This window comes from Ictalurus punctatus, chromosome 25, assembly GCF_001660625.3.
Source record: "Ictalurus punctatus breed USDA103 chromosome 25, Coco_2.0, whole genome shotgun sequence".
In the NCBI taxonomy this organism is placed as follows: domain Eukaryota; kingdom Metazoa; phylum Chordata; class Actinopteri; order Siluriformes; family Ictaluridae; genus Ictalurus; species Ictalurus punctatus.
In genome coordinates this window covers 18,595,098-18,614,273 of record NC_030440.2, presented here as the reverse complement: position 1 = coordinate 18,614,273, position 19,176 = coordinate 18,595,098, and the positions used below count along the sequence as shown (strand labels likewise).

The 19,176-nt window shown below is 41.0% G+C and overlaps 1 protein-coding gene and 1 gene segment (V, D, J or C); one reads left to right on the top strand and one right to left on the bottom strand.

Annotated features, from left to right (window-relative positions):
* LOC128629161 (immunoglobulin lambda variable 4-60-like) lies at positions 1-1,985 on the bottom strand. The segment is given in 4 exon segments: positions 1-685; positions 863-961; positions 1,113-1,454; positions 1,553-1,985. Coding segments are annotated over 4 exon segments (618 nt in total).
* A 14,194-nt stretch (positions 1,986-16,179) lies between these two features.
* LOC108257686 (uncharacterized) lies at positions 16,180-17,823 on the top strand. Its single transcript, XM_017455623.3, has 4 exons — positions 16,180-16,314; positions 16,413-16,745; positions 16,876-17,217; positions 17,328-17,823. The coding sequence occupies exons 1-4, from the start codon at positions 16,275-16,277 to the stop codon at positions 17,453-17,455; spliced, it is 843 nt and encodes a 280-aa protein (XP_017311112.1). The 5' UTR covers positions 16,180-16,274; the 3' UTR covers positions 17,456-17,823.
* Positions 17,824-19,176: the final 1,353 nt, after the last annotated feature.

Genomic DNA, 19,176 nt, shown 5'->3' with positions numbered 1-19,176 from the left:
TTCACTTTAGATTTTATTTAATTAAATGCATTTTTACATTTTCCCCTGAATTTCTCCCTAATTTATTCATGGCCAGTTCCCGCCCTCCAGTGAGGTCTCCCCTGTCACACAACAGCTACCAACCAGGGAGGGTGAAGGCTATCTCATGCTTCCTGTGAGACAGTGAAGCCAGATAACTGCATCTTTTCAAGCTTCTGACCATCAGGGGGCAGCATAACACACCCACAGATGCTCATGATTGGTGTTGCCGTGATTGACAGGGGAGAGAGAGTATGTCCCTCCCTCCCAGAGAGCACGGCCAATTTTGCTCTCTTGGACTTCCGACCACAGATGTCTGTGGCATGGTCAGGATTAGACCCCGAGACAATAGGGAGAACGATTTTGTACTGCTCCTCTCAGGAGCCCTTAAATGCAGCTGTAAGTACGGCTGGTAAATACCTCCACATTACAGTTAGACCAAAATCATTCCAATATACGCACAATATAAGCAATTAGCTCTAGTTAAATCTAACACACCATTTCTCCTTAAATCAGTATTTCTTCCATTTGTATCTGAATTTCTAATTTGATCTTAATTTGAAAACAATCAGGATTATTGGAAAGATAAGAAGCATGAAGGCAAGAACTCCAACTCTAAAAATGGAGAGCCAGACCAGCACATGCATCTGATCAGAACAACTGGAACCTGTATGGAAAAATAAAATTCTTTAAAAAATAATAAATATCAGGAGCTGAAATATATAATGGAGTAACATTGAAAAAAACTTTAAATATTGGATGATTTATTAACAGGAAAAGGTTTTACCTACAGAAAATTCTGTTATAGAAAGTGAAAGGAAGTTTATTTGATCAAAACTCTTACCTTCTCCATCACTGCTCTTTGAACCCTCATTGGACCGTGTAACAGAATCTGTGTTGTTGTTAAACGTTCCAGGTGTAGGACAGTGTTTCATCTCTTCACCTTTACAAATACATTGGAAAAGCAGCAAATAAACAGAAATGATACTAAATATGAATAATGTGAAATATTCAACATTTAATGCATATGTACACATAATTCTGGTTAAAGTGTTGATCTGGAATTAGCAGGTTATCAGAGTAAAACTGTTTACCTTCAAATTGCAGACGTGTTCCAGATGTGAACTTTATTATAATTCCCTCCACTTCTCCACAGAAATATTCTCCTCCATCATCTTCTCTTGCTCCGATAATGTTGAGATCAAACTTCTGGTCATTTACAGTCATACTGAAGCGGCTATCTTTAAATCCCTCTGCAAATTTGTAGCTATTAGTCCCGTAATATCTTACAAAATGCTGAGGCACTTTTCCAAAACTCTGTCTGTACCAAGCTAAATTATTTTTGTTTGTGACCTTGCTCATGCTACACTCCATAGTTACATTTTCTCCACGCTTTACTGTTTTCACATGAAGCTCCTTGATGTCAGAAGTTTTTACTGTAAAAAATTGTTTAATATTTAATGTTTAATGTCAGTTAATGATTTAAATATAAAATTTGACTATTTTAAATGAAAGTTTTCAAAATGTTACTCACCAGCTGTGCAGAGAGAAAAAAGAGAGTAAAGCGCGACAAAGAGTGTGATCATCGTTCCTGTTTAGACAAAGTGATAGTGAGGTAATGAACTTGTGAGTTCAGTAGAAAAGCAGGTCCAGACTCACGCCTGATTGGATGCTTTGAAGCTGTGGACTGATTTGATTGGTCCATTAGCTGTAATGAGATGTGAAGCTCACAGTGAATTCTTGTCTATTCTGATGCTGTGATGAGTCACATGACTTTACAGATATGATGTACTGGAGCTCTATCAGTCCTGTGTGCTGGAACCTCTCTGACAGAAGAAGTTTAATGAAGTGCTTTTAGGTCAGCAGATCTAACAACCCCAAAGAGGAATAATGTGTAATCCCGCTGTGGGGGAGGGGGACGCAGTACAGTTTCAGTACGGTCCTTTCACAAATCATTTGTCTAAGGTAGAACCTGGAGTGAGCGTATATACAGGGTTTTACGGTAACCATCAGACAATTGGGGGGAAACGCTCAACTGTATTATTTAAGATGTAGACACTAGAAAGGTTTTCATGCAAATTAAACACCTCAGCATCACGGCGTGGTCCGGGGGTCACTGTGTGGAGGAGGTGAACTTACTGGATAGCTGAGTGAGGAAGCCAGTGGGGCCAGTACACTTCCAGTTTCAAGTTTGGTGATGTTGGAGAAAGGGTTGTTATTGTCAGTGGAGGAGACAGAAGGCCTTATTGATAAATAAAACCACACTTTGCTAGGACTGGAGCAACGTTACTGTAATGAGCTCACCCTTGTGCTGCGAGTGTTTGTACTGAGAACATTGAAAAATACACACGTCTCATGTCGGCCTCCGTGGATGAAATCTTCTTACACCAGAACAGCTCCTCGTGTGCAGGTTTTCCTCCATGATGACATGCTGCTTGAGTGCTGGAACCAAATGAAACTAATAAAAACAATGAAAGGATGAACCTCCAGCAGAGCTGCATACGCATAAGTGAGGTATGGAATTGCAGAAGTGATCCATGGCTCAGAATTAATTCCTCTGTGTGACAGCAAACCTGTGATTATAAGCCCCGCCCACAAACAAGCCTAGAAGCAGTCATAAGAGTGGACTCGAGTGTTCAGTCCAAGTGTGAGAACGCTCTTAACACATTTGTAGAAGTGTTACTGGCTGCAGCAGCGCTCTCTCACATCATGCAGTTGTTTCAGTTGAACAGAAATAGCATTGTGGTTTCTGAGTTTCTGAGACTGAGTGTTTTAATCAGCAGCTCACACTGACTTCTTTTGGGTCACTTCAACAGTCCAAATGTCTTCATGTTAGAATCTCAGGCGAAAACACAAAAGAGCTGGAGTTCATTCATAAAAATGTCTCTAAAAATATCATGTAGAATGTCGAGAGCACTATTTATTCAAACTGTGCTAGAGACTGTGCTCTATCTGTGTGAGGCCTGTTATCCACCCTAAAGGACATAACAACAGAGACAGAACTGGGATTAATTCAAGTATAATCTCACACCTTTGGATAGATTTGAATCGTGTAATGATTAACCTGTATAAAACATGTCCAAAATTATTTATTCAGAACGTTTAGACATAGTGCCCCAGTGTGTGAGGGTGTGGAGGAAGACTCGAGAGGCAGCCGGAATCTTAACTGATCTCCGGGTTCACGATTATTCAGGCCGCGCTTTTCAGTGCACTTTCAAAACAACAAACAGAAAACTCACGCCTTTTTCTCTGTTAGGTTCAAGTTCACACTTCTTGGTGTTTGTGTGTGTGTGAGTGTGTATCTGTGTGTGTGGGGGGGGTGTACATATGTGTGTGTGTGTGAGTGTGTGTGTTGGGGGGGGGGGGGTGCACTCGTGCTCTGTCTCTTTCTCTTACTTGCAGGTTCAAAAAAGCTCAAACAGATACAAATAATTAGACTGTTGGTTAGACCCGCCTCCTCTCCATCCACAGCTGAAGCTCGACCACGCCCCCAACACCACAGTTACCTTCCTAAGGCTTTTAGTTTTATTTAAATTACAGGTGGTATTTATTTATTTATTATTTGTGTTTGTTCTTTCTTTTAGCTTTTATGTTATATAATATTCATATATTGTAATGTTTATGTTCACAAACACAAAGACACAAATACACATTAACACGGAAGTTTAAACCAGGCTTCACTGTGTGTGTGTGTGTGTGTGTGTGTGTGTGTGTATGTGTGTGTGTGTGTGTGTGTGTGTGTGTGTGTACAGTGTATCCTAAGAAAACACTTAACATAATATAACTTTTGATAAAACCTGGTCCTGATCTCTTTGGTGGTGGTTTGGACTACACGTAACAATGCACCATATTTCTGGTCCTGAAGTAGCTGCTGCGTGCTACAGAACCACCATCTTGATTAGAACCACTGGATTTATAAAAGTCTAACATCTCTTACAGCCCTGATAAAGAAAGAATCAAACTCTTTAGTTTATATCTCTCACTTTAAACCACAGTGCTGTTTCCATTAACACTGACACACACTCTCTGGTGTGAGATGGAAACTAGAGGACAAACGTCTCAAACCAAACACCAGCGTGAGGCCATTAAGGTTTTTACCACATCAAAGGTGCTGAAACTGCCGGACTCATAGACTGCAGCAGCACTTTGTCTAAACGTTTTGCATGCATAAGTCTAGACATGTTTTACAGCTTCATCATTTAATAATCATATAGTGTGAGAATATTCTTTAATTAATACCCTTTCTTTCTTGTTTTTAAAATGTTTTGTGTTTTAAAGTGGACAAGTCCTCACAGAGATCGAGCTCAGTCTCTAGCACAGTCTGTACATCAGATTTATCAGAGACATTATCATCAATGAGTTTCATCTCTTTTGTGTTTTAGCCTGAGATTGTAATATAAAGACATTTGGACTGTTGAAGTGACACAAAATAAGTCCGTGTGAGCTGCTGATTAAAACACTCATCTATCTGAGGCTTGAAACCACAATGCTATTTCTGTTAAACTGAAACATGTGATGTGACAGAGTGCTGCTGCAGCCAGTAACACTTCTTCACATGCATTAAGAGCTTTTGGCTCGAATACTTGAATCCACATCCAGAAATGATTCTGGGCTCGTTTGGGGGCGGGGATGAACATCACAGGTTTGCCTTCACATTTCCTTCTGAACTGTGGATCGATTGTGCAGTTCCATACGTCACTTTTGTACACACAGGTTTGCAAAATGGTAGCCATTAGGTTCATCCTTTTCTTCTCAGGTGATGAAGAACAGCAGTTTCTGGAAGCACGGCATGTCATCATGCAGGAAAACCTGCGAAAGAGAAGTCATTCTGCTGTAAGAAGATTTTTAGCCATGGAGGCTGATGCTGAGCCAAACTGCTCCAGTGCTGTGAAAGTACACCTCTCCCTTCCCACCTTACACTCTGTAACAGTGGACTACATAAAGTTTATCCGAATGTGCAGGTAATACAAGGTGAAATAAAAACACACCCACTTTAATACTGACACAAGGCCAAGTAGACACGTGTTGTCTTTCCTGTCCACACGTTATATTTGTAGCTTGTGGTTGTAAACTAGAGGTTGCATTGGGACTGGAATCCTGCTGAACCCAGCAGAAAAGTTGCAGGAGTGAGAGATATGAAGCTCACAGGACAAAGAACGTTCAATTGGGAGTAAATGCTTTATCCTTGTCAGGGTCTCTACAGTGTAAAAATCTATCATATTGTGGGAAATAGACTAAAGTGATTAGACACGGCTCAGGAGAATCTCATCCAGGAATCATTTACACTCATGGAGACGGCAGTGATGAGTGTAAGAAGAGCTCTGAGGCTGGTTCTCCTACACAGAGCTGTGTCTACACTCTCCCCAAGAGGAACCTCATAACCTCTGATAATGGAACGTTCTACTGTGCTGTGGCTGCATGTGGACAAATCCTCTTTGGGAATGGAATTAAAGTGGAAGTAATTCAAATTAAAGGTAAGATATTTGAGGACCTAAAAGTCCTGTTGATAACTCAGAGACAGTTAGACTCCTACTCTCCAACAGAATTTTACCTTAAACCTTGTTTCACTAGACTAAGTAATGTTTCAGCTCTACAAGTGTTTTAAAACAGATTTATTTTTCCATACAGGTTCCAGTTGTACTGATCAGATGCATGTGCTGGTCTGGCTCTCCATTTTTAGAGTTGGAGTTCTTGCCTTCATGCTTATTTTTACAATAATTATTTTTAAATGAAGATCAAATTAAAAATTCAAGGCTCAGGTAAAAAATACTGACAATTTTGTTAATTGCTTTGATTTTCTACCTAGATTTATTTTATTTAGTTCAAAACTGAAGAAATATAATGAATATTAAATGTCTTACTCCTTTTGTTTTACCAGATTTTTGTATATTGTACATCTTGGTCTGTGATTTTGTTTAAGTTTTGTGGAATAAACACAGAGCATTTTTCCTTTAATAAATTTGTGATAAGAAAAAAGTCTCAGACATTTCATTCCCATGTAGAGCTGCAGTGAATGAATGGAGTGAATGAATACAAATGGAACAGTGCTAATGAATAGCAATTATGTTTTTCACTATGTTTGAGGATCTAAAATGCTTCTGTAAATTAGATTTCTTTTTATCTACATTTCATTATATTTATCTACAAGAAATAAATAATATGATACAGGTGAGGTAATTAGTTGATTATCTTATTTATATACTTTAACCAATGGTGAACGGTGGCTTAGTGCTTAGCGCGTTCATCTCACACCTCTAGACTCGGGGGGTTCGATTCCCATCGTGGCCCTGTGTGTGTGGAGTGTGCATGTTCTCCCCGTGCTGCGGGGGGTTTCTCTGGGTACTCCGGTTTCCTCCCCCAGTCCAAACACATGCATGGTAGGCTGATTGGTGTGTCTAAAGTGTCTGTAGTGTATGAATGGGTGTGAGTGTGTATGTGAGTGTGCCCTCTGATGGATTGGCACCCTGTCCAGGGTGTACCCCGCCCTGTGCCCCATGCTCCCTGGGATAGACTCCAGGTTTCCTTGTGACCCTGAAAAGGATAAAGCAGTATAGAAGATGGATGGATGGATATATTTTAACCAACTTCAGCTCTTATAGGGCTCACAAAGGCAACCCAGTATTTCCCACACACAGATCATACATAGTCACAACGTATTTTCAAGCCTGAACAAGTACATTTCATCCCCTATAGAAAGTTCCCTGTTCCCAGGCTTCCTTTTCCACATCCAAAACCCCGCTTTCTGCAATCTAAAGAGGATCTTGAACAAACAGCACACGGGGCAGGAGATGATCTCAGTCATATGTACTGAAACATGTAGATAACAATGGGAAACAGCTCATGGACAGTGTTCTGGGATGTGACCTTTCTGAGTGTATCAGGGGATGTAATCACTGTGTGGTGAAATATTACTTTGCAGAATATAGCACATTTATTTTAGAGAGAGAGGACAGCCTTCTGGAAATGACTACTTCTGGCAGGTAGGACACCTCTGGCAAAAATTTTGCACAACCGTATCAACGGAAGGCCAGTGAACCTGTTCCGGAGCCATTCAGTGGGGCGTTTTTCCCGCTTGTGACGTGTTAGGGGATGTGAGTGAACCAGATGCATAAGTAGCATACATCACAGAGCGTGAGAGGACTGAATGCTTTGTGGGCTTCACTTAGTGCAGGTTCTGGTAATACAGGAGGTCAAGTTTGATGTGGAAACATTCAGTATAAAGACCTTCAAGGCAGTGACTCAGAGGGGCCAGCTTCCCCCGACCCTGAACTTAGATTAAGGATTAAACATTTATTGTGATGAGGTGATGAACTGTTAATTCTGGATCTTCAAATATTCTCCTTACATGCAGTATTCCTGAAAAAAGGAAAATATTTGAGAAGAACTCAAATGCTGTACTGCATCAACAGTGCTTTACCTTGAATTATTTCAGTAATGCACACAGTTTACAATATCCTATCCCAATAACATGAAAATCACTCAGTATAGTGTCAAAGAAATTTAACATGTGGATGCACTTTAAAATCCATCAGGTCTGATGCATATTTGGCCACCAGGGGGCGGATTGCACACGAACACGAGGGTTAATACATTATGACCAATGCATAGACCAATATTTAACCAATATTTAACATCAGCTCAGCAAGTTCACTGTAAAATAACTCATAGCACACTTCTCAACAGGATTTTGCACGCTTTTTCCCCCACTGTTAGGCCTTAGTGTCCATCCACATTTCTTCAGTATCTACTCTGACTCCCTCCTCCCACTTTATGGCTTGCAGACACACCGCTCATAAAAACACTTCTCAACTACAATATACACATATATTCTGCTTGTAGTTTTCATTTTTTGAGATCTAAACACCCACTTTTGTTATTTTAGTTCATAATTTGGAGAAGCTCATGAGGGGAAAACACCGTCTCAGGCCGACTCATAGGAAAACCACGCAAGTGTTTATCTAAAAGCTGAAAACTGCTTACCTTAAAATGAACAATATTAAAGCTCATGACACTGTGTATATAGAAATGCCAAGTTCAGCCATGAAACTCTGTCTGAGCGCTGATTGGCTCCTTTGACGCCGCGCAACAGCCAATCACTGACGCGTCTCCGCCCACATGACCTTTTATCATTCCGACCAACTCACCATTCACAGCCTGCGCGCGCCGGCAAATTTCAGATTTATCGCTTACAGCTGGTAAAATCCCATAAAAGAGGATTAAAAACTGATCACAGCTGGCAAACGCTAATAATGTCTTTAATTCTAATAATGCCTGGGTTTAAACCGACGGAAAGTGCTTTCATTTTACTTACTTTCACTTTTCTCCTAGCTTTTCAGCAGTGTATTTTAGTCTCACGTGGTGCACACACACACACATGCACTCTCTCTCTCTCTCTCTCTCTCTCTCTCTGTCTCTCTCTCTCTCTCTCTCTCTCTCTCTCTCTCTCTCTCTCTCTCTCTCTCTCTGCCTTTTTCCTCAGCTGCTCACTGCATCACAGAACATTCATTAGCTGACTTCTCCACAGGTGTGTATTCTTAAAGGAACGTTCACACATACAGCGACTCCAGCGACAATGCAACGGCGACCGGATGTGGGCGTGTCCAGTGAAGCCAAAGCTGGGAAAAGTTTAGGTTTATGCAAATTTGGTGCATCGACTACCAATAGGAGTGAAGAAGAGTGAGTGCATGTCATCTATGGCCACCCCTGCTCACTAGCAGGAGCAGCGCCATTGTAGCAGTAGCCAATTAGCTTAGCTTAGGATCCTAGCGGATTTAAACAACAAATAAATACATTAATTAATTAAATGAATAAATAATAATGAAACTCACTTTTTCTTGCAATCAAGAAAAATCCCAGTGTAGCTCCTATCTTGGGTGAATTGTCCGGCTTGTTGCTGCTTCGGCACCCAGGAGCAAGCAGCACCGAGCCAGACACTTCACCCAAGAAACATGGAGGCCACGGTCTGGCTCCCTGTCACCATCGAACATGTAGTGAATGACAAATGTGATACATACTGATAAGTGCGATAAATGCTGAGCCACACAGATCAATGCCGATAACTTCTGACACTGTCGAAAAATGCTGATAAATGCTTATAACTATAGATAACTGCTGATAATTGCTGATAAATGTCGATAGAAACTGATCAACTCTGAGCAACACTGACCAATGATGATCATTACTGACGAATGTCAAGCAATGCTGATAACTGCAGTTAATTGTCCATAACTGCTCTAAATGCTGACAAGTGGCAATAAATGCTGACAATTGCTGAAAAATGTTGATAAACGCTGATAACAGCTGATGTTGACAATAGAGGCCAATAATTGCCGATATGAATGCTGATGAATGCCGATAATCTCTGATAAATGCTGATAAATAAGGATAAATACACATACTGCCCATAATTCCGATCATGCTGATAAATGACGATAAACACTGCTGATGCTATAATTGTTGATAAAGGTCGACAATTGCCAATAATTGCTTTCATCTGCTTGTAATTGCGATAAATGCCGATAAATACTGATTGTCGATATTTGCTGAAAATTGTTGACAATTGCCAATAAATGCTAATAATAATAATTGCTGATGACTGTCGATGAATGCTGATTGCTGATAAACGTTGGTAAACACTGATAATTGCGATTATAACGTCATGGTAATAGCTGACAATAGCCTATTCATGCAATAAACAGGTCAATGGACATTTTTTAAAAAATGATAAAATAAGAGTTCTACATGGTCATGTAAATGAGACATTTGCAGGTGGTGCTGGGTCTTTAGGAGCAGGCACTTCCTTATCTGCCTAAGCAGCACAAATCCCTATCTCCCCATAGTGATCCCAATCCCAGTCGATTATTCATTCTACCACCTATCTATTTAAAAATATATTTTTTTATTTAAATGAAAAATGTCTTTTAGTACAGCCTGTCTGCTTGGTTTAGGGGGTGCTCTTCATTCCATACCCTTGTCCTTGATCATCAGAGCAAGTATTCATTCTCACTCAGCAGCAGCAGCATACCAGATCTACTCTGCCCTACCAAACCTAAACACCTAAATACTATCCATCCCCATATATAAAAGCTCACAATTTCACTCAGAGTTGTCACAGATGAAATGGATTTAGTTAAATTATCACTTTAGTATTTAGACATGAAGTTATTCCAGATGAAATGTGATTAGCATTATTAGCACAGTACTGATTAGCATAGGAAAGCTCTTTGAGTTGTGAAAGAGTGTGATTATCTCATACCCTTTCATTCTACTCCTACCTCAACCACCGGTGTCTCCCCATCAGAGCTACCGAACAATCACAGGAGGAGAACAAAGGTGGACATTTTTGCTGTTACAAATTCTCACAGGTCAAGGACATTGTTAGGGAGAAACAGACAGAATACAAAACATACACTGATTCACGGAGAGGAGCAAAGGAGCTTGTAATCAAGACTGGACATCAGGTGAGAGTTTGGAAGCCTGATCATGTACCCAAAGGCAGAGGTCAAAGGTCACTGATCCCCTCTCTGTTCAGAGGCAAATTGGTCCAAGCACTTTCATACTTAGTGATGGAAAGAAATGGAATGGGTCACGGCTCAGTCATTTTCCAGATGGAGCTGAAACTCTTCTGCTGGAGGAGACAGACCAAACATCAATCCACACTCCCAGGAGGAGAGGGGGAACTGGTAAACCACCTGGCTGCTTAAAAGACTTAAACTAGAATCAAGTGTTAATAGTGAATAAGACGTGTTACGGGTGTTGAATGTGACAGGGCTGGACACACTACAGTTTGTAACACTGGATGAGTTTGCTTTCAGATGTCTTTATTATTCAGGTTTGTTAATTACAGTGAGTTCTCACTATGGAAGTGCTGGACTTAATCTTACAGGTAGTGATGCTGAATGATTGTTGCCATAGTGACTGTAGCTCGAATGATCTTTAATTGATCTGTGTGCACGCAACATGTTCAGTTTAATGCTGTCAGTTAATCTTTAATTAAAGTATTAGTTGTTTGTTCCATACAGTAGAATCATACAGCACTTATGTGGAGGAGAATGTTGTGTCCTGTCTTAAATATGGACGGAGCTATAAGGAGATTGGATGCAATATTAAAATACCTTCAACAATAATGAGAAAGAAGAGGCTAAGGGAATGCAACATGTGATGAGTTTGTGCTTAGTGTTCATTAAAAGAAAAGATCTACTATTTGGCCTGGCCTACATGACTACCTTTATGTCTACATGGTATCTATCTAGTCCTCCTCTACTACCATAAATAACAATCCTCCCACATTAATAAACATGACCTGTGGGCTTCATATCTGATCACCTGCTCATAACACTTTTTTTAGTTCTGCAAGATCTCACTCCTGATGAAACCTCTATTTGCATCCACAAACTACAAATATAGTTTATGGGCAGGAAAGACAAAACATGTCAAATTGTTCTCGTCTCAGTATTAATGTGAGTGTGTATTTACTTCAGCTTGCATTGGCTTCATTATAGGATTTATACACTTTATGAAGTCCACTGCAATAGAGTGAAAGGCAGGAAGGGAGAGGTGTTGGGTTTTTTCTGGATGTGGAGCTGATTACCCTCCAGAGTTCAATAAGTTTAGTGAAGTGTGAAAGTTGTTCCCTTTCAAAGTTAACTCCACGTTGCGTTAGCAGAACGCTATGGGAATCACCATCGCAAGCGACCGGCATCCGAAGCTTGTTTAAAATCATAGCGGGCAAAGCCTACGTGGCAGTGGGTCTTCCTTGTGGGTCACTGCATACAATGGCAGTGTTGCAGGCCTACCAAGCAGATCTGCTGAGTGAGCTGGACACTTGGGAGGGAATTGAGCCCAAGGCAGTGCAAAGCCGTGCCGCACCACAGATTTGTCTCTCCAGGCGACCAAGCAAACGGTCATTCATATCAGCCATTTAATGGGTAGCTTGGTTGTGGTGGAGAGGCACGTATGGCTCATCCGCTCAGGGATGAGCAACAAAGATAAGGTGTACTTGCTGGATGCCCCTGTTAAACCTTCTGGCCTGTTCGGCGGTGCGGTTAATGCCATTGCCGACAGTTTTCACGAAGCAAAACACCAAATGGCAGTGTTCATCCAGTTCCTTCCATGGCGTGTCAAGTTCGGTCCCCCTGGCTCTCCACGGGGGGAGGTGGACCGCCACACTGGCGCTGGCCCCGGCTCCACTCATCTATGGAGATACGGGCCATATTTCTAGCACTGAAATTCTTTCTTTCTCAATTAAGAGATCACAATATGTTAGTTGTGCCAGACAGCACACCAGTGGTATGATACATCAACCACCAGGGAGAGTTACGTTCATGCACCCTGTTCACACAGGCGCAACTAATTCTTCTCTGGGCAGAGGGAAGGTTCTTGTCAGTGAGTGCAATGTACATTCCGGTCAGCCAGAATGTGGGTTCAGACATCCTGTCAAGGCAGGGGCTGAGGTCCAGGGATTGGAGGCTCCATCCACAAGTGGTGTAGTCCATATGGCGGAGGTTCAGTCAAGCGGAAGTGTATGTGTTCACCTCAGAGGAGACAACACACTGCCCTCTGTGGTTTTCCCTCACTCCATCCACACCATTAGGGCTGGACGCATGGTACACATGTGGCCGAGGTCGTATCTATATGCTTTTCCCCCCGATTGCTCTGCTCCCACAAGTTCTAGTGAGAGTTCGCCAAGACAGTCTATGTCTGCTGCTAGTAGCACCTTATTTGCTGACTCGAATATGGTTCTCAGGGACAATATCCCTGCCAGATGGCACTCCTTCGGACATTCCCATCCGCAGGGATCTACTGTCTCAAGCCATAGGGCTGATTTATCACCCTCGACTGGAACTATGGAAACTGCAGGTCTGACCAGTGAGGGGCATCAGCTCATAGATTCTGGTCCCACAACTGAGGTTGTAGAGACCATGTTGAACCCTAGAGCACCATCCACGAGGAAATTGTATGCGCTCAAGTGGCGACTTTTTGTCTCGTGGTGTAAGGAACATCAGCTAGACCCAGTGAACTGCGCAATAGCTACAGTCCTGCACTTCTTTCAAGGACGTTTCTCAGCAGAGTTGGCTCCTTCTACAATCAGAGTTTACATGGCCACCATTTTTGACAGCCATGCCCATGTTGATGGAGCCTCTTTGGGGAAACAACCATTAACTTCAGTGTTTATGCATGGTGTCAGGTGGAGTCCCACCTGCAGGACGTGCATACTTTCCTGGGACCTTTCTGTGGACCTGGAAGGTCTGTCAGGGGCCCCATTTGAACCCTTAGAGTCAGCCTCTGAGAAGCATCTGACTCTAAACACAACTCTTCTGCTGGCCCTGACAGCTCTCAAGCGAGTAGGAGATCTACAAGCTCTCTCTGTTGCTCCTTCCTGCCTTGACTTTAGCCCTGATTTAGCCAATGCCTTCCTTTATCCTAGGCCGGATTATATTCCTAAATTGCCCACACCTGCTGCCCAGCCTGTAGTGTTGCAGGCTTTCTGCCCTCCTCTGTTCCTCACACTGGATCAAGAGAGAATGCACCAACTGTGTCCAGTGAGGGCTCTCTGTACTTACGTCCACCTCTATGGCCAGTGGGGTAAGTAACTTTGGTCTGCTTTGGCGGCAACAGTAGATGTGATGCTGTGTCGAAGCAGCGCATCTCTAATTGGATAGTGGAAGCAATCTCTGTCGTTTATGACGCATGGTCTCGCTACGCCTCTGGGCATAAAGGCTCATTCCACTAGCGGGTTGCCTCCTCAAAAGCTTTGTCCAAAGGAGTATCCTTACAGGATGTGTGTGCTGCTGCAGGGTGGTCTACACCACACACATTCATTCGATATTACAGCCTGGAAATCCATTCCACCCCGGGCTCGAGTGTCTTGCAGTGACCCTTGGGCTTGGGTCTTTTTGAACAGGCCGTACCCTCGGTATGACAGAGTGGGTATTCTCGTTCCCATAGTGCTGTGCTAACGCAATGTGGAGTTCCTTTTGGAAGGGAACATCTGCGTTAGGCATGAAACCTTGTTCCCTGAGAAGGGAATTGCATAGCTTTGTCTTACCGGGGCAGGCCTGTGAATTTTGTCTTCGCTTCAAATAATAGAGGCTGACAGTGAGGTTCACAGGTGCTGTGTATACATATTGTATGACGTGCTTAATTGCCACATCATCTGATCATGGCAGGCCTATAAATAAGCATGATGTTACACAAGCTTCAGAAGCCAGTCACACACGAGGGTGCTTCCCATAGGGTTGTGCTAACGCAATGTCTCATTCCCTTCACAGGGAACAGGGTTACATGCGAAACCCAGACATTTTGTCAATGAAAGGTAACAGGAAGTAGAAAACAGGAAGTAACCACTACAGCAAGGGTCAGGAAGTTACCCAAGAGTAACTGTCAAGTGCAAGATACAATCATTAGCAATCCTACCCTTTTAGCCCTTGATAAGCCGTTCCATGTATTTAAACATGTTTACGAGTCAAGTATAAATATTCTGAGTGTATTTTTGTTGTTAAACATTAATAGGAAATTATATAATTAACGTCACGGTCCGGGGGTCACTGTGTTTAGGAGGTGGATTTACTGGATAGCTGAGTGAGGTAGCCAGTGAGGCCAGTACACTTCCAGTTTCAAGTTTGGTGATGTTGGGGAAAGGGTTGTTATTGTCAGTGGAGGAGACAGAAGGCCTCATTGATAAATAAAACCACACTTTGCTAGGACTGGAGCAACGTTACTGTAATGAGCTCACCCTTGTGGTACCATATGAAACTAATAAAAAAACAATAAAAGGATGAACCTCCAGCAGAGCTGCATACGCATAAGTGAGGTATGGAATTGCAGAAGTGATCCATGGCTCAGGATTAATTCCTCTGTGTGACAGCAAACCTGTGATTATAAGCCCCGCCCACAAACAAGCGTAGAAGCAGTCATGAGAGTGGACTCGAGTGTTCAGTCCAAGTGTGAGAACGCTCTTAACACATTTGTAGAAGTGTTACTGGCTGCAGCAGCGCTCTCTCACATCATGCAATTGTTTCAGTTGAACAGAAATAGCATTGTGGTTTCTGAGTTTCTGAGACTGAGTGTTTTAATCAGCAGCTCACACTGACTTCTTTTGGGTCACTTCAACAGTCCAAATGTCTTCATGTTAGAATCTCAGGCTAAAACACAAAAGAGCTGGAGTTCATTCATAAAAATGTCTCTAAAAATATCATGTAGAATGTCGAGAGCACTATTTATTCAAACTGTGCTAGAGACTGTGCTCTATCTGTGTGTGAGGCCTGTTATCCACCCTAAAATCTAGTTTCCATCTCACACCAGAGTGTGTGTCAGTGTTTTATAAAAGTCTAACATCTCTTACAGCCCTGATAGAGAAGCAAACTCTTTAGATTTTATCTCACTTTAAGCCACAGTGCTGTTTCCATTAACACTGACACACTCTCTGGTGTGAGATGGAAACTAGAGGACAAACGTCTCAAACCAAACACCAGCGTGAGGCCATTAAGGTTTTTACCACATCAAAGGTGCTGAAACTGCCGGACTCATAGACTGCAGCAGCACTTTGTCTAAACGTTTTGCATGCATAAGTCTAGACATGTTTTACAGCTTCATCATTTAATAATCATATAGTGTGAGAATATTCTTTAATTAATACCCTTTCTTTCTTTTTTTAAAAAAAACTTTTTGTTTTAAAGTGGACAAGTCCTCACAGAGATCGAGCTCAGTCTCTAGCACAGTCTGTACATCAGATTTATCAGAGACATTATCATCAATGAGTTTCATCTCTTTTGTGTTTTAGCCTGAGATTGTAATATAAAGACATTTGGACTGTTGAAGTGACACAAAATAAGTCCGTGTGAGCTGCTGATTAAAACACTCACTCGCTATCTGAGGTTTGAAACCACAGTGCTACTTAAACTATTTCACTATCCTGTGTAGTGTAATAACAGGGTTTATAAATGTAAAAGTAGAAAATCTCCTTCAACGACATCACATCACTGAATCTGGATTTAATCTCCCTCCTCAGTTCTTTAAACACTTTAACAAGTTCAGTGCAGCTGAAAGTGCTGATGTAGTGCTGCGTCATTTCCCATCACGACTATTTGTAGACTACATACAGCCTTTTTACTGAGACTTTGCATCTCATTACAGCTACTGGACCAATCAAATCAGTCCACAGCTTCAAAACATCCAATCAGGGGAGACTCTGAACCTGGTTTTCTTCTGAACTCACAAGTTCATTATCTCACTATCACTTTGTCTGAACAGGAACGATGATCACACTCTTTGTCGCTCTTTCTCTTGCCACAACTGGTGAGTGACATTTAGAATATTTTAATCTGAAATACTTTCACTGCATATTGATCTTATTTAATGACATCATTAAACCTTAAACACTGATTTTGTTTCAGTGAAAACTTCTGATGTCGAGGATCTTCAAGTTCAAAAAGTCAAGCGTGGGGGAGATGTAACCATAAAATGTGACAACTTATACACTGAAGTTAATTTTATTTGGTTCAAACAGAGTTTTGGAAAATATCCTCAGGAAGTGGTGAAACAGGTGGATAAAAGGAACAGATACGGTGCACAATTTAATGATGGACGCTTCAGTATTAGTGAAGATAAAAAACCGTTTAATCTCAACATTAAAGAAATCAAAGAAGAGGATTCAGGAACATATTTCTGTGCAGAACTGCGGGCATCTTCACTACGCTTTTCATCTGGAACCGTTTTGGTTGTTGAAGGTAAACAGTTTTACTCTGATATCCTGCTCCTGAACTCGATCTAATTCCAGATCAACACTTTATCTAGAATTCTCGATCACTTCACACCACTCGTTATTTATAGTATTATTTTTACTAATTGATGTTAAAGCTGAGGAGAAGAAACAACATCCTCCGACTGTCACAGTGATGGAGAACGGAGAGTCGCTCACACTCCAGTGTTCAGTACAAGTGTTTACTTCAAGCTGTGAAGGACAGAGTGTGTACTGGTTCAGACACGGCTCAGGAGAATCTCATCCAGGAATCATTTACACTCATGGAGACGGCAGTGATGAGTGTAAGAAGAGCTCTGAGGCTGGTTCTCCTACACAGAGCTGTGTCTACACTCTCCCCAAGAGGAACCTCACAACCTCTGATAATGGAACGTTCTACTGTGCTGTGGCTGCGTGTGGACAAATCCTCTTTGGGAATGGAATTAAAGTGGAAGTAAAAGGTAAGCAAGACTCCTACTCTCTAACAGAATTACTTTAAACTTTGTTTCACTAGACTCAGTAATGTTTCAGTTGTTGAAGTGTTTCAAAACAGCTTAATTTTTCTACACAGGTTCCAGTGACAATACTGATCAGATGGATTTGTTGTTCTGGCTCTCCGTTTTTAGAGTTGGAGTTCTTGCCTTCATACTTATTATCTTTACAATGTATTACAATGTTTTAAAATTAAGATCAATTTAGAACTTAATATTTCAAGACAAATCTAATAAATGCGTTACATAAAGGGAAAAAATGTTAGTTTCAACTTTTGCTAATTGCTTTGTTTTTCTACCTAGATTTATTTTATTTGGTTCAGAACTGAAAAAAAAAACATTTAAATAAATAAAATTTGTAATGAATATAAAATGTGTTAGTCCTCTTGATTTATGAGATCTATTACATTTTCCATCTTGGTATGTGATTTATTTTTTTTATTTTTTAAAATGTTTTGTGAAATAAACTGCAGCATTTTTCCTTTAATATATTTGACAAGAGCTGCAGTGAATGAATGGAGTGAATTAATACAAATGTGACAGTACTATTAAATAGCAATTATTTGTTTTTCACTACATGTTTGAGAATGTAAAATGCTTCTGTAAATTAGATGATTTCTTGATTTTTTAAATTTACTTTTCATTTTATTAATCTACAAAAAAGCTAATACAATATTGGTGAGGTAATTTGTTGATGATCTTATTTTCCGAAGTGCGTTGAACAATAGGGTGTCCTTCACAGATGTATGACCTAAGTACGGCTTCACCTCTAGTAGGTCTTACAAGAGGCAAGCCAGTATTTCCCACACATAGATCATGCTCAGTCAGAGTGCCAAATTATATTCAAGCCCACACAAGTACATTTCATCCCCTATAGAAGGCCCGTTGTTCCCAGGTTTCCTTTTCCACATCCAAAACCCTGCTTTCTGCAAAGAGGATCGTGAAAACATGAAATGACTTGAATGCAATACTTCATTTTTTTTTTAAAAAAACAACATTTTTTCATTTTATTCATTAGCAGACACTTTTATCCAAAGCAAAAGAGGAAATACAAAGCAGTATATCAAGCGTAGAAGTAGTTCTACCATACAAGATTTTTAATTGAGTTCTAGAGAAGCAAAGTCCAGAATTTTTTTTTGTTTAATTGTGTGTGTGTGTTGGGGAGGAGTGGGGGGACAGTTAGGGGTTTGTTAAGTGGTTACGGAAGACGTGGGTCTTTAACCTTTTTTGAAGATAGTAATTGATTCTGCCGAAGCTAGATAACAAACTTCTCAAACCAAACACCAGCGTGACGCCATTAAGGTTTATACCACATCAAAGGTACTGAAACTGCCAGACTCATAGACTGCAGCAGCACTTTGTTTTGCATGCATAAGTCTAGACATGTTTCACAGCTTAATCATTTAATAATCATATAGTGTGAGAGTTTTCTTTAATACCCGTTCTTTGTTGTTTTTAAAACTTTTTGTCTTTTAAGAGATCAAAATGATCCAGCTCAGTCTCTAGCACAGTCTGTACATCAGATTTATCAGAGACATTATCATCAATGTGTTTCATCTCTTTTGTGTTTTAGCCTGAGATTGTAATATAAAGACATTTGGACTGTTGAAGTGACACAAAATAAGTCCGTGTGAGCTGCTGGCTAAAGCACTCATCTATCTGAGGCTTGAAACCACAATGCTATTTCTGTTAAACTGAAACATGTGATGTGACAGAGCGCTGCTGCAGCCAGTAACACTTCTTCACATGCATTAAGAGCGTTTGGCTCGAATACTTGAGTCCACATCCAGAAATGATTCTGGGCTCATTTGGGGGCGGGGATGAACATCACAGGTTTGCCTTCACATTGAAGAATTCCTTCTGAACCGTGGATAATAAATGAGTTCTGAGCTGTAGTCACAACTGTAGAAACAACACCACAGCTCTGTT